The following is an 18,821-nucleotide window of genomic DNA, read 5'->3' as shown; positions in this document are numbered from 1 at the left end:
TCATGGGCACTTTTCATCGTCATACGTCGTGTCCAAAGAGGAAATATTCAAAAATATGCGGATGAACAAACTGCACTTCATGATCGAATGGAACAAAAGCTACGAAGCCGGAGTTCGAATCCCGGTTACACCAAATATTTTCTCTTTCGGCGGCATCGTAGACTTTGTTACGTTCAATCAAGTACGGTTAATTTCTCTGCATTGTTTTGAATATTGAAACATATTCCACATCCTAGCCTGACTCTATCGCGATAATTTTGTTGGCGGAACAACACCGGTTCTTTAGCGACGTTCACACGCAGTGTGTGGATTCGGCTTGTGGTCTTCGAAATGATTCGCCTGGTGCGATCGTAACAATAGTCCGGTTAATCTCAGGGGCGGATCAAGAACTCCGTTTGGGGGGAGGGGTGGAAAATTTGTAAGGATACTATTCTCCTATTCTTTATTGTGCACCGGCGGGTACACCCATGTCAAATTGCCCTCCGAGAAGGGGGGAGGGGGGGGGGGGGAGTCAACTCCGTTTTGGGGGGGGGGGGGGGGGGGGGCGACGGCTCCCGTTGCCCCCCGCTCTTCCCCCCGCTCTTCCCCCCCCCCCCCCCTTGGATCCGCCCCTGCTTAATTTTTCGATGTACAACAGGGAAAGCTACAAATACGAGCTCGTTGCTGAAGGGCGAACCTCGGCTGCACGAACTTTTACACAGGAGCAACTCTCGGAGCTATGAGCTCGTGGTTCTAACCTTTTCCACGGTACATATGTTCAGATGCAAGAAAGTGTACATATTATTACTGTAAAACCTCCAAAAGGAAGCCGCACCTACCATGAAGAGAGAAATAAGAAAAATACCAGGTGGGCGATCTTTCGGGGGGTTATTTCGGTATTCTACTGTAGTATGCAAACTCCCACAAAGGCTGCAGCTGAAGGCTTCTCTTCCTCCATTTCTTGTCACCAGTTGATTGAAGCACCACCATCCGTGCGCGCTGCGGTTGCTTTCTCAACTGATGTTGCAAAGACGCGCCGTACCATTTTTTTTTTTATAATGGCTTTTTAATTTGTTCTTTCACGAACTTCGGGAAAATGTGGTTTACCTTTGGAAGTCGACAAACTGGTCGAATCTTGTAACGCACGCGTTGGTTAACCTTTCAGTCTATTGTACCATCCTCCTTTCTACTTCTTTTGCTTTCTGTTTTAGCTAGTTATTGTTTCCAAACGTCGTGAAAGTTAGGCATTGTTAGCTACGAATAAATAAAAATAAATATGCTTATATGAGACTGAATGATCCAGGAACACAGGCATAAACGAAGATGTGACAAAAGCCACTACCATTTTCTGTAATCGCATTGAGAATTCAGTAAAGCAGTAGTTGAACCGATTTGATCGAATTACATTTCTCTGATCACTCCTCAACCCATTTGTTGAGGAGTGATCCCTTTAGAGACTTCGGTAAAGTGTGTACTGAATAAACAAGACATTTAATGACTTTTTTTCTTAGAACTTTACTATCTAACTTCTTTCTTAAACAATTAGCACCTTGTTGCTTCCCGAAAATGATCGCATTAGCAAAATAGTTTGCTAAAAATACCTAGATATTTTTTTTAGTTTTTTTTTTGTGGTCGAGAAACATGAGGCACAGAGACGTCGATAACGATTGTGATGAAATATGCATTTTATTTTTTTCACATGAATCTTCTTAGCGAGTGAAAGTATGACATCGGTCGAAAGAATTCCAGAAGTTTTGTAATGACAATTGCTCTGCACAGCGGAGCTGACAGTATATATACGACCGAGGAAAAATGTCATCTGGGTTCCTGCAACTTATGGTTAAAGACACTAAAAATACGATGGTCGAGGTCAAAGTTTTTTCTTCATTGGAGAACTTGAAATATTTGAAGGCGGCGATGTGTTTCAGCAGCACGAATCTCATGCCAAAGTGGTCGGTGCCGGATATACAGTATCAAAGAGAGTCACCTTTGACTCTTTTTAAGGAAGTTGCCGCATCCCAGGCATCTACTCTGGCTGACGACATTAACTTTGGTTTTATTTTATTTCTTCATGCGACATTTGACGTCGTGCCTAACAGATCTGACGAAAGGACATCAACTACGAACTTCTACGAACTGCCGGGAACAGACATAGGCTCAATAATTAATTTCGCCAACCAGGAGTTATCAACCGTCCAACTTGAACATGACATAAAAGCAGTTTCGTAGGCGTCACCGACAAGAAAAAAAGTAACGAAATACGTTATTCGTTATTTGCAAATAAAAATAACGCGTTAACGACCTACGTTACCTCAAAATTATAAAAGGAAGGCGTTACCGTTACTGTTAAAAGTAACACACGTTACTTTTGCGTTACGTTTTTAATTATGAATTAACACGTTTTACTTTTTTAACGTTACATGTATGCATGAGCACCATATTTCAAGAAACATTACGTCTATACAGAAACTGAACTCTTTTACAGTTACACCTAAATACTCGTAAGAAAAAGCGCACAACCAATGCAAAAGAAATTTAAAAAAAAAAAATACATAGCTTAATGCCAAGAAACACGAAACAAAATTTAAGTGTAATTTGTTTAAGTCTTTGGATGAATAGGTAACGAGGATAGGCACGTTATTCGAAATAAGTAACGTAAGTACCTTACTCGTGACAATTTTGAAAAAAAGTAACGAGTACGTTACAACGTTACCGGAAAAAGTAACGCGTTACCGGTAATGTCGTCATTTGTAATGGGTGACCGCTAACATTGAATTAACCCAAAACTGCAAAAAAAAAAAAAAAAAAAAAAAAAAAAAAACGACACGAACATTAAAATGTCTTGAACACAGCTCTGTCAGCTCTGCTGAGCAGAATTGTGTTCGGGGCCTTTTAGGGTGTTCGTGTCATTTTTGGCTTGCAGACTCGGAGTTTGTGCTATGTTCTATCTAAACCGTCTCGTTTGCGCCCTTACATTCGCTTCAACTACCGTCTATTCGCTTTAGTTTGTGCATAAAATTTGAGGTAGGTTTATCCATGTATATTAACTCGATATTAAAGGAAGTTGTAAGAAGAGACACAACAATTCACGGACTCGATCTAGAGCCAACTTTGCCTCTAACTGGAACAGTAGTACCCTTTGACGTTCCGGCGATTAACTCTATTTCAATTTTGAAAGAGGTGGCTCTAGCGAAATTTCCGTCGGTTAAACTGCGTTTCACTACAAGCGCGAGCCAAGTCGAGCTACTGGAGACTTTTAGTAGACAGCAGAGCCTGGTAGATCGCATTCTAGAGCTGGGCTTTGATGGCGGGAGCTCGTGCCGTCACTTTGAAGCATGGATTGAGCACGTGCCCGCTGGGTGCGCTCTCCGCAGCGTACGGTCTAATTAAAGCGCCTACTAACGCGAGCGTGTTGCCCTAAAAGACGTTTTCACTGCATGAGCTCTTGCGCGCGGTACGCTCACTCAAAGCGTCGCGGCCGCTGTTCTGGTTTCTGCCTCTCTGGCAGTTATGATGATACAAAATTTAGTACACATGAACTCGCCTGGCGATCGGTTGATTCACACATCAAAACGTTCGCTACTCCGGTTGTTTAAGGGGATCCATACACGATATTGTAGGAAGTCTTTTTTGCTGGTGTTTATCTACTCAGAATGCCAGCAAGTCTGTCGCCAACAAGTGAGGTCTCAATAGAAGCATGTTTGCAACATTGGCCTGGTTTTCCAGCATTTGACAGTGGTTGTGATTGGTATTGCACGGCACCTGACTCCATAACATGGTTTGCTGCCACCGGATTCGCTAAGATGAATGACGACTCAAATGCTGTGAATGATAGTGATATCTGGTGCTACGCGATCGATCTGAACCTTTTATGCTAGTGAACAATGATGAACAATGATGATAGCGAAGGGACGGTTCTCGTACATGGTCTGACAGTCGAAAATGATTTGACACCAAATAACCAGATTTGGACTCGAGAGCGATTTGTTCGAGCGCCTCCCGAAACGTTGGCAGCTACGCATGCCGCATTATGAGTGGAATGGCAACAAATAAAAAAAAATATATTGCACGCCGAATATATTCATTGACCCGCTCAAACCATATCACTGTATTAAATTACAATCCGGGTAAACATCACACGTAACGTTGTCGTTACTTACGTAACATTCATCTGTGTTAGCGGAACACGCAATATTGTGAGTGAAATGAATTACAAGACCCCGCACGGCACCTTCTGCGCATGCAGAAGGTACCGTGCGGCTTTCATACGTGTGATGATGGATACTCGAATGTTTTTAATATAATTAATGATAGAAGTAACTGGTAAGTAGCCTCGATGAATTGATGAAGTGAATGCGATGTTGCTAATGCATTATAAAATTGTAAGGCCAATCTTAAGGGAATTTAGCGCCCCTCTAACTGTAATTTGAGAACTTGGCCTGGAGAAATAAAAATAATGTTGTGCATTGACCTTTGAAGAGTAACGTTTTGCGGAAAACTCGTCGGATACTATAGTTTTTCTTCGGCTAATTTTATGGGATTTACAGTTCTTCAAGAAATTCTTGTTCTGCAATACCTGCAGTATGGTGGATTCAGATGAATCTTGAAACAATCCTTTGATATGACCTGCATGGAAACCAGAAAATTTACTAAAAAATTCTTAAAAATTATGAAGCTCCAGCGACGATGCTGCGCGCGTATTTGTTACCTGTCCCGGACAGTTCTTTTTTTTTTTTTTTATATGCTCTGGTCGGATATTTCAGCCGTACTCCATGAGGTACAAAGGGTTCGCGTTAAGTAGAGCAAAGTCATCCCCACCAGAGAACAAGCCGAAACATATCCAGCCGGCTCCAATGGCACTTGATCCGAAAGTAATTAACAAAATTATTCGGGTTACCGTTAAGACTGTGCCAGTATCCCGTGGAGCGCTTGGACGTTGAAGGAAACCCCCTGAGCAAACAAATAATCTCAGTTACTTCGGTTCTGCGACAAACGGCGCTGTCAAATAATTGGTAGTCTACGTGTGTCTATGCCTACGAAGTGGTGTCCGGACACTCTCCGCTGTAGATCTGCGTGCAGTTGCGGTGGTGGAGGCCGTGTTGCGCCGCTCGCAGAAAGTCTCGTAGCGCCGTTTTTTGGTCGTCCGGCATCGTGGATCGCTCGACTCGGCTCTCAACCCTGGAACAAATGAATTCGGTGCACTCTTACAAAAGAACACGGTTTCTTAGTACTAATGCACTCGGCATGGGAATAAGGATGGCAATGGGAGGAGCTACCAACGCGAACTCTGAGAAAGTGGAACTATGTTCCATCTTGAATTCGAGGGTAACGTCCTACGCCACTGTTCTTTACACACGTGTTCCGGGATGAGTTTGGTACATAGCGGGTGTTACACGATTTTGCGTATGCATGTTCCCGTGTATCGGCAGAGGGCCATCGCATTGAGAATAGCGCTCTAAAAACAACCACAGATGACGTGCCTCGTGCTGGCAGCTGATGTAAAGAAAGGTAGATAATGTTGAAAATAATGTTGAGATCTGTGGGTTTTTAAACACTTGCACGATATACCTCGGGTCGATCCGCCATTGTGATCACGTGATGAATGTCGTACCTCGATAAGGCGGTCAATCCTGTTTCGTTGGGGCGGATATTTTCGGAACTACCCAAACAGCAGTTAATTACCGATTGGTCATTGAACGCGGTATACGCCAACAAGACCAACCAACTGCATAACTCTTTTATATGCACAATAAAAAGTGCAATTATTGTGTTTGTGATATAACACAAACATTAATGAATAATCTGTGGTCGGAAAGCAGAATAGACCCTTTCCGAAATTCAGTCTGGCCACTTTGATCACTATCATCATCTGAAAAATGGCATTTGTGCCGTACTAATGGCGGCCTTCTGTTTACTGATGAAGGAAGAAGTTGAAGATGCTCCTCCGCAGATAATTCGAAGCTTATACATTCGTGACGTTAGTACGATACGAAGCAGGAACTGAAAGCACGATCTGCGTAAGTGTTCATTTCTAGCTCGGGCCCAATCAATCTGTTGGTAGCATCAAGGTGCTCCAAGGCCATTGATTTGTATAACTTTATCAAGCCGTGTACGTGGGTTGACGCTTCGTTCTGACTGGTTGCATCTTCGTTTCTGTCGTCACTAAAAGAGATCGAGAAGGAAATGTATAGTGAAGCGCACACTGTCATTTGCTATTGAGTTGCCAAAGTGACGGCACCCGATAAAATATGGCAGACTACATTTTCATTGCCGCCATTAGTACGGCAAATGTTAAACTGCCATTATAGCCACCAGATGGCACTGAATTTCGGGAAGGGTCTATTACAATCAGTAGGTATCTCAGGGACGCTTATTATATAAAGAAAACATATGCACGGAACTTCCGATACTTTTGAAATTTGAGTGTACCATGTTCTTTTTTTTTTTCGTGAAGCACTGACACTTCAACATTCTACTTTGTACACTTAAAAAAAATCAGTGCGACTGAAAAAAAGCTAGAAGAGAGCTATTAGCAAGCCAAGTTCGACAATAACGCTGTAATTCCAAACGAGAAAACCCGCGTGCATGTGCCGTCGTGCTTTCATCCAACACCACTCACTTCAGCAAAGAGATGAGATTCTTGGCGATGACGCCGGCTTCGGGACTCATGCCTCCCCGATGCAGCTCGCACATGGCCCGGAGTTGACAAGCGGCCTCCTGGCTCCCGTACTTCTGCACGGCCTCGTCGAGCCTGCTGAGCAGCGACATCATCTGCTGGGCCCCTTCTACGAAGTCGACGGGTGCGGAGCGACGTCCCCGGGCCTGAACCCCGTATCCCTGGCCGAATCCCGCGACGCCCCTGAGTCCACTCAGCGCAGAACTCAGCAACTCCGGGAGCGCCAGGAGCGCCATCAGCGGCAGCATGTACTTGAGCGCAGGCAGGGCCGGCTCCATGAGCATGAGCAGCGGGTTGCCCTTCTTGGTGATGGTGGTGGCGGCTCCGCCCTTGATGTCGTGGATGCTCTGTCCCGCGCTGTTGAGCGTCGTAAGGTCTGTGGCTCTCGTGGCCAGCAGGAGGCAGGCCAAGAGGAACAAGGCGGTCCAGCTGGGCGTCATTCTGCGAAAAACGGTACACTAATTTGTGAACTTTTTTATTTTTTATTGGGGCTGTTAGCCATTTTGGGGCGTTTACAAGTGTGCTAAAGTACACAGGAGTACAAAACATAAATTTGACTTCCCAAGACACGAAAAAGACACAAGGTTTTTGTATCAATGACCTCCAGAAAGTAAGGTTCCTTTTCTTACTTTAGCCTCTCATGGTGCTCTTTAATTCGGTATATTATCACTTCCTGAAGCAACGACACGGAAGCGCATGTGTTCGTAATAACACAAACTAACTTTACGGTATACTGGCCACAGTAACTCTTTTGTCTGGGAATAACGTCCTCGGGGAACGATGTGAGTCCCGCGTCCGCGTTGACTTGCCACGTAAGCATTCCGCCCGAGTGAAGGGATCGCATTATTAGAAACATCACGTGAAGACATATTTGCCAAGTATTCCATTCATAACTTGCTATTTTTTCAACGTTTTCTTTTCGACGAGGAAAGTAATCGGTCGAGAACTCGTGCACTAACGTTCACACCAAACAATGTGCCTGGGTACGAACAAGCTATGTAAAGAGACAGCTTTAATAACGCAGGGCGTGTTTTACAATGTTTACCGTTCTTGATTCGGTGTTCGTTGTTCGGCGTTTTTATCAAATAAAGCTTCAATCTCGTTGGCTGTGGAGGGACAATAAAATACTCCGGACTCGTCACTCCCGACGTTCTTTAAGCTGCCAGACAGTGTCAGTGGTTCAAGGTACAAATAACGAATCCTGAAGAACAGTCCAACCTGCGAAGGCGTCCGCGTCTTCATATGTAGCCTTCACACGACCATGTCCGAAAGAGCGAGCGGAATGAACGCACAGGGAAACTTCGGAAAATCTCACAAGAGCAATTCGAGACGGCTTCCACCGCAGACAAATCAATCACACGCCCTTATCGCAACCCGAGCGGCAGCGCCCCAGAAGCGAGTCATCCGAGACGCCACGTCAAAAGACGCGGCGGGGGACTCTTTTTTTATTTTTTTCCAACGGACCGAAGCTTCCTCGTCCCCAGCCTACTCGGGAAGCTTAGAGATAGCCCCCAGAATCGCTCCTATACCTCGCAGCAAGAACTGGGACCCCGTCAAATTACCAAACAATTATCGAGATGCGAGAGCAAGAACAAGGCGCAGCGCACCAGAAGACAGGCGCTTGCGCTCACGGAATGGAGACCCTGCCAAAAGCAATTACCCGAACTATAGAAAGTCCCTTCGGACTTTCTCGAGCAGCTCCAGAAAGTTCGTTTCTTAAGATGTCCTCGAACGCCGTAAAGACCGATGTTTTTCACGACAGGCATGGTAGCTCGAGTTGTTACGTCCTGTAGATACACTGCGCGCTCAGAAGTTCCTGAGTGAGCAATCATTGGTCTTATTTTTGATCACCTCTGCCAATGAGAAGGGAGATTGATATCATGTCACAATGGTCACTTGGCCTCAGTAATAAAAGGGGTGAACACGCTCTTGTCCTAATTAAAATGCCACGAAGCCTCAATGAGGGCAACGCAAGAAGAAAGTTACTTGAGAATTTCTACACCAGCTCCGCAAAGCATTTTTTTAATGTATTGAACGCAACAGACAGATTTTTCTCATCAGGCGAGTAGCTTAAGCTATTGTGAACCAGGTCTACTCCACAAAATTCTCTGAGTGGCCAATCATTGGTCTTTCCTTGATCAACTCCGCCAATAAGAAGGGTGATTGATACCATGCTCCGATGATAACCTGGTTCCAATAGAAAACAAAGAGAGGGTTGCTTTCTTGCCCCAGTTAAAATGCCATGACTCTTCAACAAAGGGGGGGGGGGGGGGGGAGGGGCAAGGCAAGAAGCACTGCAGACTTAGTCTATTTAAAATAAATGAACGAGGTAAGTGTGCCACTAAGAGAGATTAGGTATGTGAAGATAATGTTCCTTAATTCTACTGCTTACTCGGAAGTTCCTGAGTAATTAATCTCGATGGTTCTCCTTTTGATCAACTCCGCAAATGAGAAGAGCGAGTGATATATCATGTTTCAATGGACGCGCGTTCTCAATGGCAAGAAGGTTGCATGTTTTTCTTGTTTTTGTTTTGCAACTAAGACTGCATGGCAACCGAAGTGCCCCTATCGTTCACCATCCTCCCTGTAAACTGACAGAAAAAAAAGTGCTATAAGCGACGTGCCCGATCAAAAACGTCGCTGTGGTTGGCATTTGCGATTGGCCAAAGCCATAGCTTCCCCGTATGCCAATAATGCCTGCCCAATCGCCGGTTCACGGCGGGGCAAATCCTGCCGATCATGGCGAGGCGAATCTTGGTCGTGACGTCACGAACGGAAACCGTAAGACGGCGCCACCGAAACATCTCGGCGCTAATAGTCACTCTAAAGAAACACAGGGCGTGGCATATTACGATCTTGCTTCTCGCTACGTGATTTGTTCTTGAACGTTCTCATCGGCTAATGCCGGAATCTGATTGGCTGCCGACCGATAATGAGATGCTTGGGAACTTGCCAAGCTCTGCGTTTTTCAAGCTGTCAATTGCTAGAATGATACGTGTTTCAAACGCACCGAGGGGTAGCATACATTAAAAAAAAGTTTCCAAGATACTTAAGTTGACGTGCTGTGGAGCTGCGGCCTTGAAGGGCTCATAAAAACTATATGTCGGGTTCGAATGTTCGTGACTTTGCAGAGGCGTACTGGTTCTAGTCTGGCCCAAGCGTGCTCGGACGGACCGCCACTGAATCCGAAGCTTCTTGGTCACGGTGAAATTGCGAGGATAAAAAAGGACTGTTTCTCTCAGTCTCGCCTACGCAAAGCTTGATGACGTATACTTGCGGGAAAGAAAAAAATATTGGTTATGGGTATGTTGATACAGCCTCGAAGTTAGTCTGCCTTCAAGGAGCGACTTGTCTCTCAGCTGTAGATGAGCAACTTAGCCAGTGCAGTACAACCACTAGCCTGGGGTTCTTTAACGTGCGTCACACAGTAGTGATACACAACCACACGTCGGTACGATGCCCGTCCAGATCGAGACTGGAAGGCGTGGGGATTCGGCCCAGGATCCTGGGTTTCGCAGCGCGATCTTTCTCCCCACGTCCTCCAAGCTGGTTTGCGCTAGATCGCTCAGCCACCGATTCTACCCCCCCCCCCCCCCCCCCCCCCCCATGTAGTTGTGGGGATCGAAAGCCCCTGCCTGACGACAGTCGAGCGCGGCTCGTGGATTGGACACGAAAACTTCGTGAGTACTCACTTCGGGGCTCGTAACGATGAATGCCCGGCGGACACTCGGGTAGTGGATCGTGTCCAACCACTCCAGTGATGAGAATAGCCAAACTCTAACAATGCCTGGAGCTCAGCACACGTTTTCTACCCTGGCGACCCCAGCGCTATAATCAACGTTGTCGGCATAGGATAGGCACTAGGTAACGCGGCCGCTTGTTCTGGTTTCGAGTTGAGCTAAAGCCCCTCGATGTGTTTCTGTTTGCCTTGCGAGATAGCGTCAAATGCACCAGTGCACGAGGCCCGTGTCTCGAGCCGTCCTTGGAAGCAAATGGCGGCGGAGCACCCGCTCGTGGCACGTGTCCTGCACGTTAACGTTCCTACAACAATGGTTGGTGGTACTTGAAAGCGGGAATTTTATCGAGGGACTGTAAGTTGAGCATATGGACGATGCTCATATTTATGGAATTTTTTGGCGGACTGACATTGCCTAGATAGAAAAATCAAGACAAGTCTATTTGGTTATTTACGTTAGGGAGTGATTCTGAGAACTATTTAGCCAAAGTATAAAAATCGTTTCATGACCCGTTTGAAGCCCGCATAACGCTCTGGAATACCAATACTCGCTTTTATGCTCGCATAGGTAATTGTTTCTTTATTTGTACTTTAAGGAGCACTCAAGTGGATCAGATCGTCTATTTATGATGATAACTCAATGTATAAGATCTAAACATCCTAAAAAAAGTCTAAATGACATATTTTTAGATAAATTTTTCTATTAAAAATTTAATAAAACACCGGGACAAGCGCCTTTTACTGCGCCTTGGAGCAGACACCAGAAGGCGCCGTCCGACGACGTTCTTAAAATAATTATTTTCATTGTCAAATTTTATGGAGGTGGCAGGGACCCGAAGACGACCTTCAAGAGAAAATGACGCCCCTCTATTTCTATTGCTGCGAGTTTACTAGAACATCTCGCCGTCTACACTCGTTCTCACCTGAAAAACCGTAGTCAAAAAGTCCGGCTCTACGTGGAGCATTAGTAATTTCCTCCTTTATTGGGAGGATTATGATAGATGGGGGGCATTTTATATTAGACATATGCTATCTTATCAAGACGGACACGTTTCAAACGCCACAACCGTCGCTTCTTCTTCCGACAACCAAATCTCGTAAGAACTATTTCGTGTCGCGTTTGAACAATGCGCGAAACTTCCTTTTTTCTTGAGGTCAAAATGAGTATAGAACTGGCCATTTTTATTCACTAAAGCCCGAGAAGCAATATGCCATCAAAAACAAGTTTCCACAAAAAACACTCGAGTGCCTTTATAATGCAAGGCAAGCCCTCGCTCCGTATCTTCCCTACCGGTATATTGAAAAGTTTTGAGGGTCACTTCGCAGTACGTACTAGAGTTTTGAACGAATATTATCAAGAACTGATTGTTGGTATATATCCGTGTCGTTCTTATTTCTACGGATAATCTTTGCGGATATCGCAAATCACTAGTTTTCTTGAGGTTGCTAAGAAAGGTGTTGCAGACAGTTTGGTCTCTCATTTTGTTGTGTGTTGACACGTGAATGAGAGACATGGCCATTTTTCTTCTTCTTTTGTATGGAATAACGCGGGAGAGCATTACCCCTTCCATGCACTCCAACCCGACCCGAAAAGAAGTGTTGCCACGGATGAAGCTTTGAACACAGTGTTTGTACATCCCCTCGAATGTAGTCCAGCATTTTTCGGACGTCCGTCAAAAGTTGGCAAGCTACGATTGAAAACGTCACCCGGCCGCCAACCCACCAGGATCTATGGATTCCAATTCTGCACCCACCATTTCTCCCGCCCCTCAAACAATAGAAACCGTCCTAACAGGAATTCGGCACTATCAAACAAACTGAAACAAACGCAAGAAACTCTGTCCACTTTACGTCCGTCTGCCGCGATGCCTCTCGGCACTCTTCGATACATAATACCTTTCATCCCGCATCTCCGCGGGGAGAGGGAGTTTCCTGCAAGTGCCGAGGAGGAACCGGCGTCTGCTGACCCAACTCTTCGGGCGGGTTTTTGTTTTCCTTGCTTTCGCCGTGTTGTTGTAATTTTCGGCGCTGGAAGGTAAGTCAGTCGAGCCGATGTTGGCTCAGGTCGACGACACCGCGCCCCTCAAGAAAAAAAAAAAAAAAAAAAAAAAGAAGGTATCTCTCCGCAAACGTCGGGAGCGATCCTCCGAAGCTCAGCCGGTCGCGGTCGTGCGCCGGGCCTCGCTGATGGACGATGACGCCGATTCGATCGTTCGGGCGTGTTGGCAAAACAGCCGTGATCGTTCCGTCCCCCGATTGTTTCTCTGTCGTTGCAAAGCGCGTTATGGTGCGCTGTTTCGTTGGGGGATTCTTTGTATGTGTGTGTGTTCGCCAGTTCGTGGACGTCACCCGGGCGGTCCACTGTTGGGGTCTATACTCGGTTTCACCCTGATGGACCGCCTACGATGCTACGAGCCATCGTAGCCGATCCAATGCAGTTTGAGTGTCACGTGTTCTTCAAGAAGGGTGGGAGCAGTGACGCGCGGGACGCGTAGTCGAGTGGTACGTCGACAGCGCTGCGATTGGTCCGCAGCGTTCGCTGCCGTCCGTCCTAAGGCGAAACGGTGTATAGGCGTCACTGGACGAGCGCGCGCGCCGGTTACGCTCGGCACTGTTACTCGGCGAGATCGAACCATGCCGTTTTTGTTGATGCTTTCCTCATGAGCCGAGGTCCTTCTGGCGAGTCGTGCTAACGGTCCTGGAGTAGGTTGAGGATTCCGAGTTGGCTGCGTTATCTGTGGCAGTGTGTTCGAGGCGTGCGTCCACCTGTCAACAAAGGCTCCGCGCCAAAAAAGCGCGCCAAATCGTAAAAAAATGGTTATTTTACGGTGTTTTGATATGCTTAGAGAGAAAAAAACAAGAAGCGGAAGTGATTTACCGGTGGTTACTCTCAGAACGTGCACGATACGCGGAAGTCGTGATTGCATTGGCATCCTCCAAAGTTTCGTAGAAAGAAGCGGGAGGGCGTGTTGGCTTAACATATTTGGGGATTTTGAACGGGAGAAGAAATATGCCGCAGTTTTTTTCAGGTCTTGTGAGCCCATTGACGGAGTACGGACTCAGGTTTCCCTGCACCAGTAAACGCCATGCACCGGTCGCCTTCGGTGTATACCCTTGCCGACCGACTTGCATTCTCCCGACTGACTGTGCCACCAATAACACATTAGTACCATCTAAAAAAGAAAATAACTCAAGCTGCGTGAAAATATTTCGTTTTGCGTATGTTTATACATCCGGAACTTAGTCCGCCCCAACGGGCGTTTGGTATCTCAACTGTAGATGAGAAATTTATCCAGTGCAGTACAACCGCTAGCCCGGGGGCCTTTAACGCGTACCACGCAGCATGCGATACAGGACTGCACGCCAGTACGATGCTCATCCAGATCGAAACGGGCAGGGGCAGGGATGGAAACCAGGATCCAGGGGTTCTGCTGCGCGAGCTGGTGTGCGCTAGCCCACTCGGACTCCGATTCGCACATTTCTTGGTGGAGCCCATCAACCGGAAACCAAGTAGAATGGAACGGTGTAGGATTCGGTACTAGGATGTTTGACGCACTGCGACGTATAGCCAGTGCAGTACGACTCCTTCCCAGGGGTCTCTCTTAGTATAGCAATTACACAACTGCACACGTGTTCAACGTCCGTCTATGAAGGGGCGGCGACTGAATGCAGGGTCCCTGAATCGTACAGTGTGTGCTTTTGGTCCATGTGACTGGAGCTGCCGTGCGCTAGAACATTCCCGGCAACCGATCTCCCCAAGTATGTGAGTGTCCAGTACCTCAAAACAATTACAAGTAAAAAAAAAAACAAAAAAAAAAACTGCTATTAGCATGTAGAGGTTGCAGTAACACAGGACTTGTTTCTTTCAGAATTTTTTTATTTGTTGCTTCATGCAATCCTTTTTGGACCAATGAAAAACAAAGAGAGAGATTAAGAACGTGAACGCGAAACTTGAGTATTTTCTGATACAGCCATGGGGATCGGTTGCCGAGTGGGCTAGCGCACACCGGCTCGGAGCACGTGGAGCGAAAGATCACGCTGCAGAACCGAGGGATCCCGGGTTCAATCCCCACCCGTGCCCGTTTCGACCTGGATGACCATCGTACCGGCGCGCGGTCGTGTATCCCTACTACGTGGTGCACGTTAAAGACCCCAGGCTATAGCGGTTGAACTGCACTGGCTAAATTGTTCGCCTACAGCTGAGAGACAAGTCGCCCGTTGAGGCAGATTAACTGCAGGCAGTATAAGCGTAAAAACAACACAATTGTAACAATGCCGCGAGTGCTCATGCCTTTGGTGTCTGAAACGATCTGAACTATCATTTAGTGCGTCGTATGAAATCAGGCATAAGCAGGTCTGTGCAAATTGTTTTAACATAGCAACTACGTTACAACAACAAAGAATATTTTGAGGTGTCGTGCAAAGAACTTGTGGCTTGTGAAAATGTTTGGTACAACCAGCTTTTACGCTATTCAACGTGTTGACGTGAGAAGAAGAAAAAAAAGAGCGCTTATAGATATTCCACATGTGCTATGACAAACGGTACAAGAAACTTTTGCTTTGATTACTATCATGATCCGAGCGCGTGCATAGAGCGTGCATAAGGCTCGTGCAATACTCACTGCAAGCTAGTAGTGGCTAACGAAAAGTTGAAGATATGCGCCCAATATGTGACGCACCATTTGGACACTGAATGCGTGTCTTGAACTCCGATGCAATAAATCCGTCAGCACGCTTAGCGGAAATGTCTCCCTTTATTATATTCGGTCTCAGGAGTTGTCATCAGTGATGTCTAAGGCCGGGATGCAAGAGGGTGGTTGTGCAAAATGCTCACACCCAAAATACTTTAGATTGGTGTTTTGGCAGCTATGTTCCATCTAAAGATTGCTGTGAAACTTTTTCTGTGGCGCGACCGCGACTTTGTAAATGTTTTATACTGAAACATGCCTCGTGATAAAAGTCTTTCACACCGCTAACTTCAAAACACAGCTAAGTTTGATTTCATTTCAAGTGTTTGGTGCTGGCTGCATAACGAGCATGCACAGAAGCTTTGCACTTAAAAAAAAGAAAAAAGAAAACGGTTTCTGCGTGCGCGCAGTGCTCACAGCTTCCAAACACGTACTCGACTGTTTATAAACATTGACTTGGCCTATAAAATGCATTAAATTAGACGAGCAAAAAAATATCGAATTATATAATCGGTGAGGGAAGTCGAGCACCTAACTGCGGCTGCCGAGTCAACCATTACGAACCAGTCTACGCTCTGAATTCCGATCGCAAATTTCGGCCTAAACTCGGCGTTCCGCGAAGCGTAGCCGTGGTGCGTTATCAGTCACGGGTGGGCGGTGCCGATTGGAGCAAGTTTATTCACAGCATCCGGAGCGTGGAGGAACCCTTCGTCCGCCGACCTTCTTACCACCGAACAAGTTTATTATGCAGCTGGTTTCTCCTTCATCATCGGTTCAAAAATGGTGTCGGGTGCCTACGATGCATTTTCAGTTATCGAGGTCTGCCGTTTCTAGATGTGAGCCCGCGGGAGTACATATGCGTCAGCACCCATTATTGAGACTCTTGTTTCTTATCATGATTTTAATCCCTGAAAAAGGACAAAGAAGAACCCATAAAATGCGTGCGCCGGTGACACGAACTCTGGGGTTTACTAAACATATCGCGCGAACATAATGGTCACACGAAGCGACAAACAAAATGTTGACGTCACTCATGGCTGCAATTATGCCACCGCCTGTTTTGATACTTATGTTTTCAGAAGAGTCGTGCTGGCCCAGCGCGGATCTTTCCAGCATATAATGGCGTCTCGTCTTCAGTTACACTTCAGGGTTGTGATTTCAAACTGGAATTGTTCGCGTGGTTCGTGCACACATCAAAACGACAATTATAAAACGGGTGTCCTGGAGGCAAGTAGACCATAACATTTAGTATTTTTTGTATTACTTATTTTTGTATGAAGTTTATATATCCAAACTACCACGTTCTCTTGAAAATATATACTGAAGCGAGGCAAGGAGGCAATGAGAAGCTAGTTACCACGGATGTAAAATACTTTCAGGTGGGTTGAACAGCTCATTCAGAAGGGAGACGAAATCCCCGGGTGCAGACGGGCATTTTTTATCGGAACTAATTTCGATCTTGTCTTCTCTGCAACGTTTTCTTTAGTCTTTAATAAGTCTGAAGAAACGTTTCCAGCATTTTCAGCCTTGTTTTTATCAGAGGACACAAAAGGAAAAGGGGCGTCTGTATCCCCTATAAGCTGCTTATAACAAATCGTGTTGTATTAGATTTGATGATTGGCTTTTTTAGGGAAGAGAATATACTCGACTTTACAAGCAGTTATAGAATGATATCCAATCACCCGTTGCCCAGATACATCTTGTTCATTTATTCAAAACTTTTAATCTCGAGGCATTCGGACAGGTATTTCTCCCTAGATAGTCGTTATTTTATTTTTTTGAGCCGACCAAGACATGAATGCAAAGTTCCTAAATTCCACGGGTTACACTCTAAGAAAGATATGTGCGTCTACTTTCGCGCACAAGACTCGGAGCGCATATCACCGCAGCTTACTGAGGCAGCTCAGCGGATGTCGATGCCGAAACATATGTTTGGACCAAAAAACGCAGTCTGTGTTGTGACATTAAACAATGCAAGCATGACGTTTTGCATTGCTTAATGTCATAACTCAGACTGCGTTTTTTGGTCTAAACGTATGTTTCTGCATCGTCATTCGCTGAGCTGCCTCCATAACTTGCGGTGATTGGCTCTCCGAGCGTTGTGCGGGAAAGTAGACACACAGACTTTTTTTAGAGTGTAACCAGAACCACCGTCAAGATGTTTTCGCGGTGTTCCTTATTGGCTCACCCCGAACCATCCGCTGCTTGGTTGCCCTGCTTAGCCTGAACGTACACGCATGAAGCCCCAAAGCGACGCTAAACCCTCACCGTTTATGTCGTCGTAAATAAAATTGAAAATAAAACAAAAGAACAAAACAGACAATGCATGTAGGGCGTCTCGATTGGTCTCCGCGCCCCCTAAAATATCCATAAACGTCAGGAGAGCCTTCCATAAAGACACTTCGATCGAAAACTATCTCGAGGCGACGGTGCTTTCCGTCTTCATGGCTTACCTCCCGCGGAGACCCACGAGGAAAAACCAAGCGCCGTCGAGAATTACAACTGTATCAAAATCACGCCCGTTTACGGAACCGAGAGCTTGACCTCCTTCGACTCTTTCTTGGCCGTAAACTCTAATCTGGAAAGCGAACGCAGCGGTACCACGGTTCAAGGCGAGACAATCCCACGGGCTTCGTGTCGACAGGGTTGAATCCCTGTCGACAAGGACGGTGAGCCAAGCTTCTCCCGTTAACACTATCAACTGTTTTGAAAGGAATCCTTTCAAGGGAAGGGTTAGGGTACGGCCCTAAGCCCCCATCGATTCGGGTCGGTGAACTCTTCGTGAAATGATACGATTCAACGAATAGTCACGAAATGTTCGTGAATTTGTTTTGCCCACCAGGAAAAAGTATTGACGCAGCAGATAAGGTAAAGTGCAGCACAGCTTCTGGGGCTCGCGTAGCCTTTGGCTAAGAGGGACAGAAGTAGAAGATTTCCTATTTTGGAAGTTTGTCCGTTGGTGGCTGTACTCTAAAAAAGTATACCGCTCACATAAAGAAAAAACATGTTCATATTCATGGACGTTGTTATGCGTAGGCACCCATATTAAACTTACGACAAATTAAGTTTTAATGTTGTCGTTGCAGATTCTACCGTAACAATTAAGTTTCAAAAGCTAACAACTGCCTTCATGTCACCGAGCCTTCAGAAACGGGCGACAAGCTTCGCAAATTAATAACAGGTGAAAAGAGAAGAATTCCAAGGACAACCTATCCATTTGCCACTAATCTGTGCGTGCGATTCCATCGTCGTCGGTAGCCCATAGAACCAAGCTGAGCCGTACAGTCCAACCACAGGGGCAGCCTTCCTGCGCAAACCCACGCCTCCTGTCGCAGCCTCACCTTTCGAGTAAGCCTGCGAGTCACGGGCACGGTCGGCGAGAACCACAAGGACGGCGGCGCCTACGACGACAAGCGGGCACGGGTGTCTTCCACGGCGAGGTGGCGTGAAGCACTACGGTGGACCGGCGGGGGCACAAGGGTCCTGGACAAGGAGCACGAGGGACTCTCCAGAGTCTGCAGGGCTAGCGACTGACAGGACCGCTTGGCGCGCACGTGCCTTTTCTGGGCCGCTCGCCGGGGAAGACCCACTTTTCCCGTCCAATGCCTCGGGAGCCCAGTTGCCTGCTCGCGCTCTTGGGTCACGCGCCTTCTCTCCCAGGAACCCTTTTATTTTTTGCTTATTTCGCATGCTTCGACAACAGCTGCTCGCTGCTGGTTCTGTTTTCGTACGGATTCAGCGT

At 46.3% G+C, this 18,821-nt stretch overlaps 1 protein-coding gene across 1 annotated transcript; it reads right to left on the bottom strand.

The window, feature by feature from the left end:
* Positions 1 to 5,012: 5,012 nt before the first annotated feature.
* On the bottom strand, positions 5,013 to 7,095 carry LOC121047173. The gene is made up of 2 exons (XM_040502217.1): positions 6,599 to 7,095; positions 5,013 to 5,157 (listed from the first exon to the last, which is right to left on the bottom strand). The coding sequence occupies exons 1-2, from the start codon at positions 7,093 to 7,095 to the stop codon at positions 5,013 to 5,015; spliced, it is 642 nt and encodes a 213-aa protein (XP_040358151.1).
* Between the last annotated feature and the right edge of the window lie 11,726 nt (positions 7,096 to 18,821).

This window comes from Ixodes scapularis, unplaced genomic scaffold, assembly GCF_016920785.2.
Source record: "Ixodes scapularis isolate PalLabHiFi unplaced genomic scaffold, ASM1692078v2 PGA_scaffold5__190_contigs__length_132052651, whole genome shotgun sequence".
In the NCBI taxonomy this organism is placed as follows: Eukaryota; Metazoa; Arthropoda; class Arachnida; order Ixodida; family Ixodidae; genus Ixodes; species Ixodes scapularis.
Note: the sequence above shows the minus strand (reverse complement) of the source record. Positions and strands in the feature narration are given on the sequence as shown.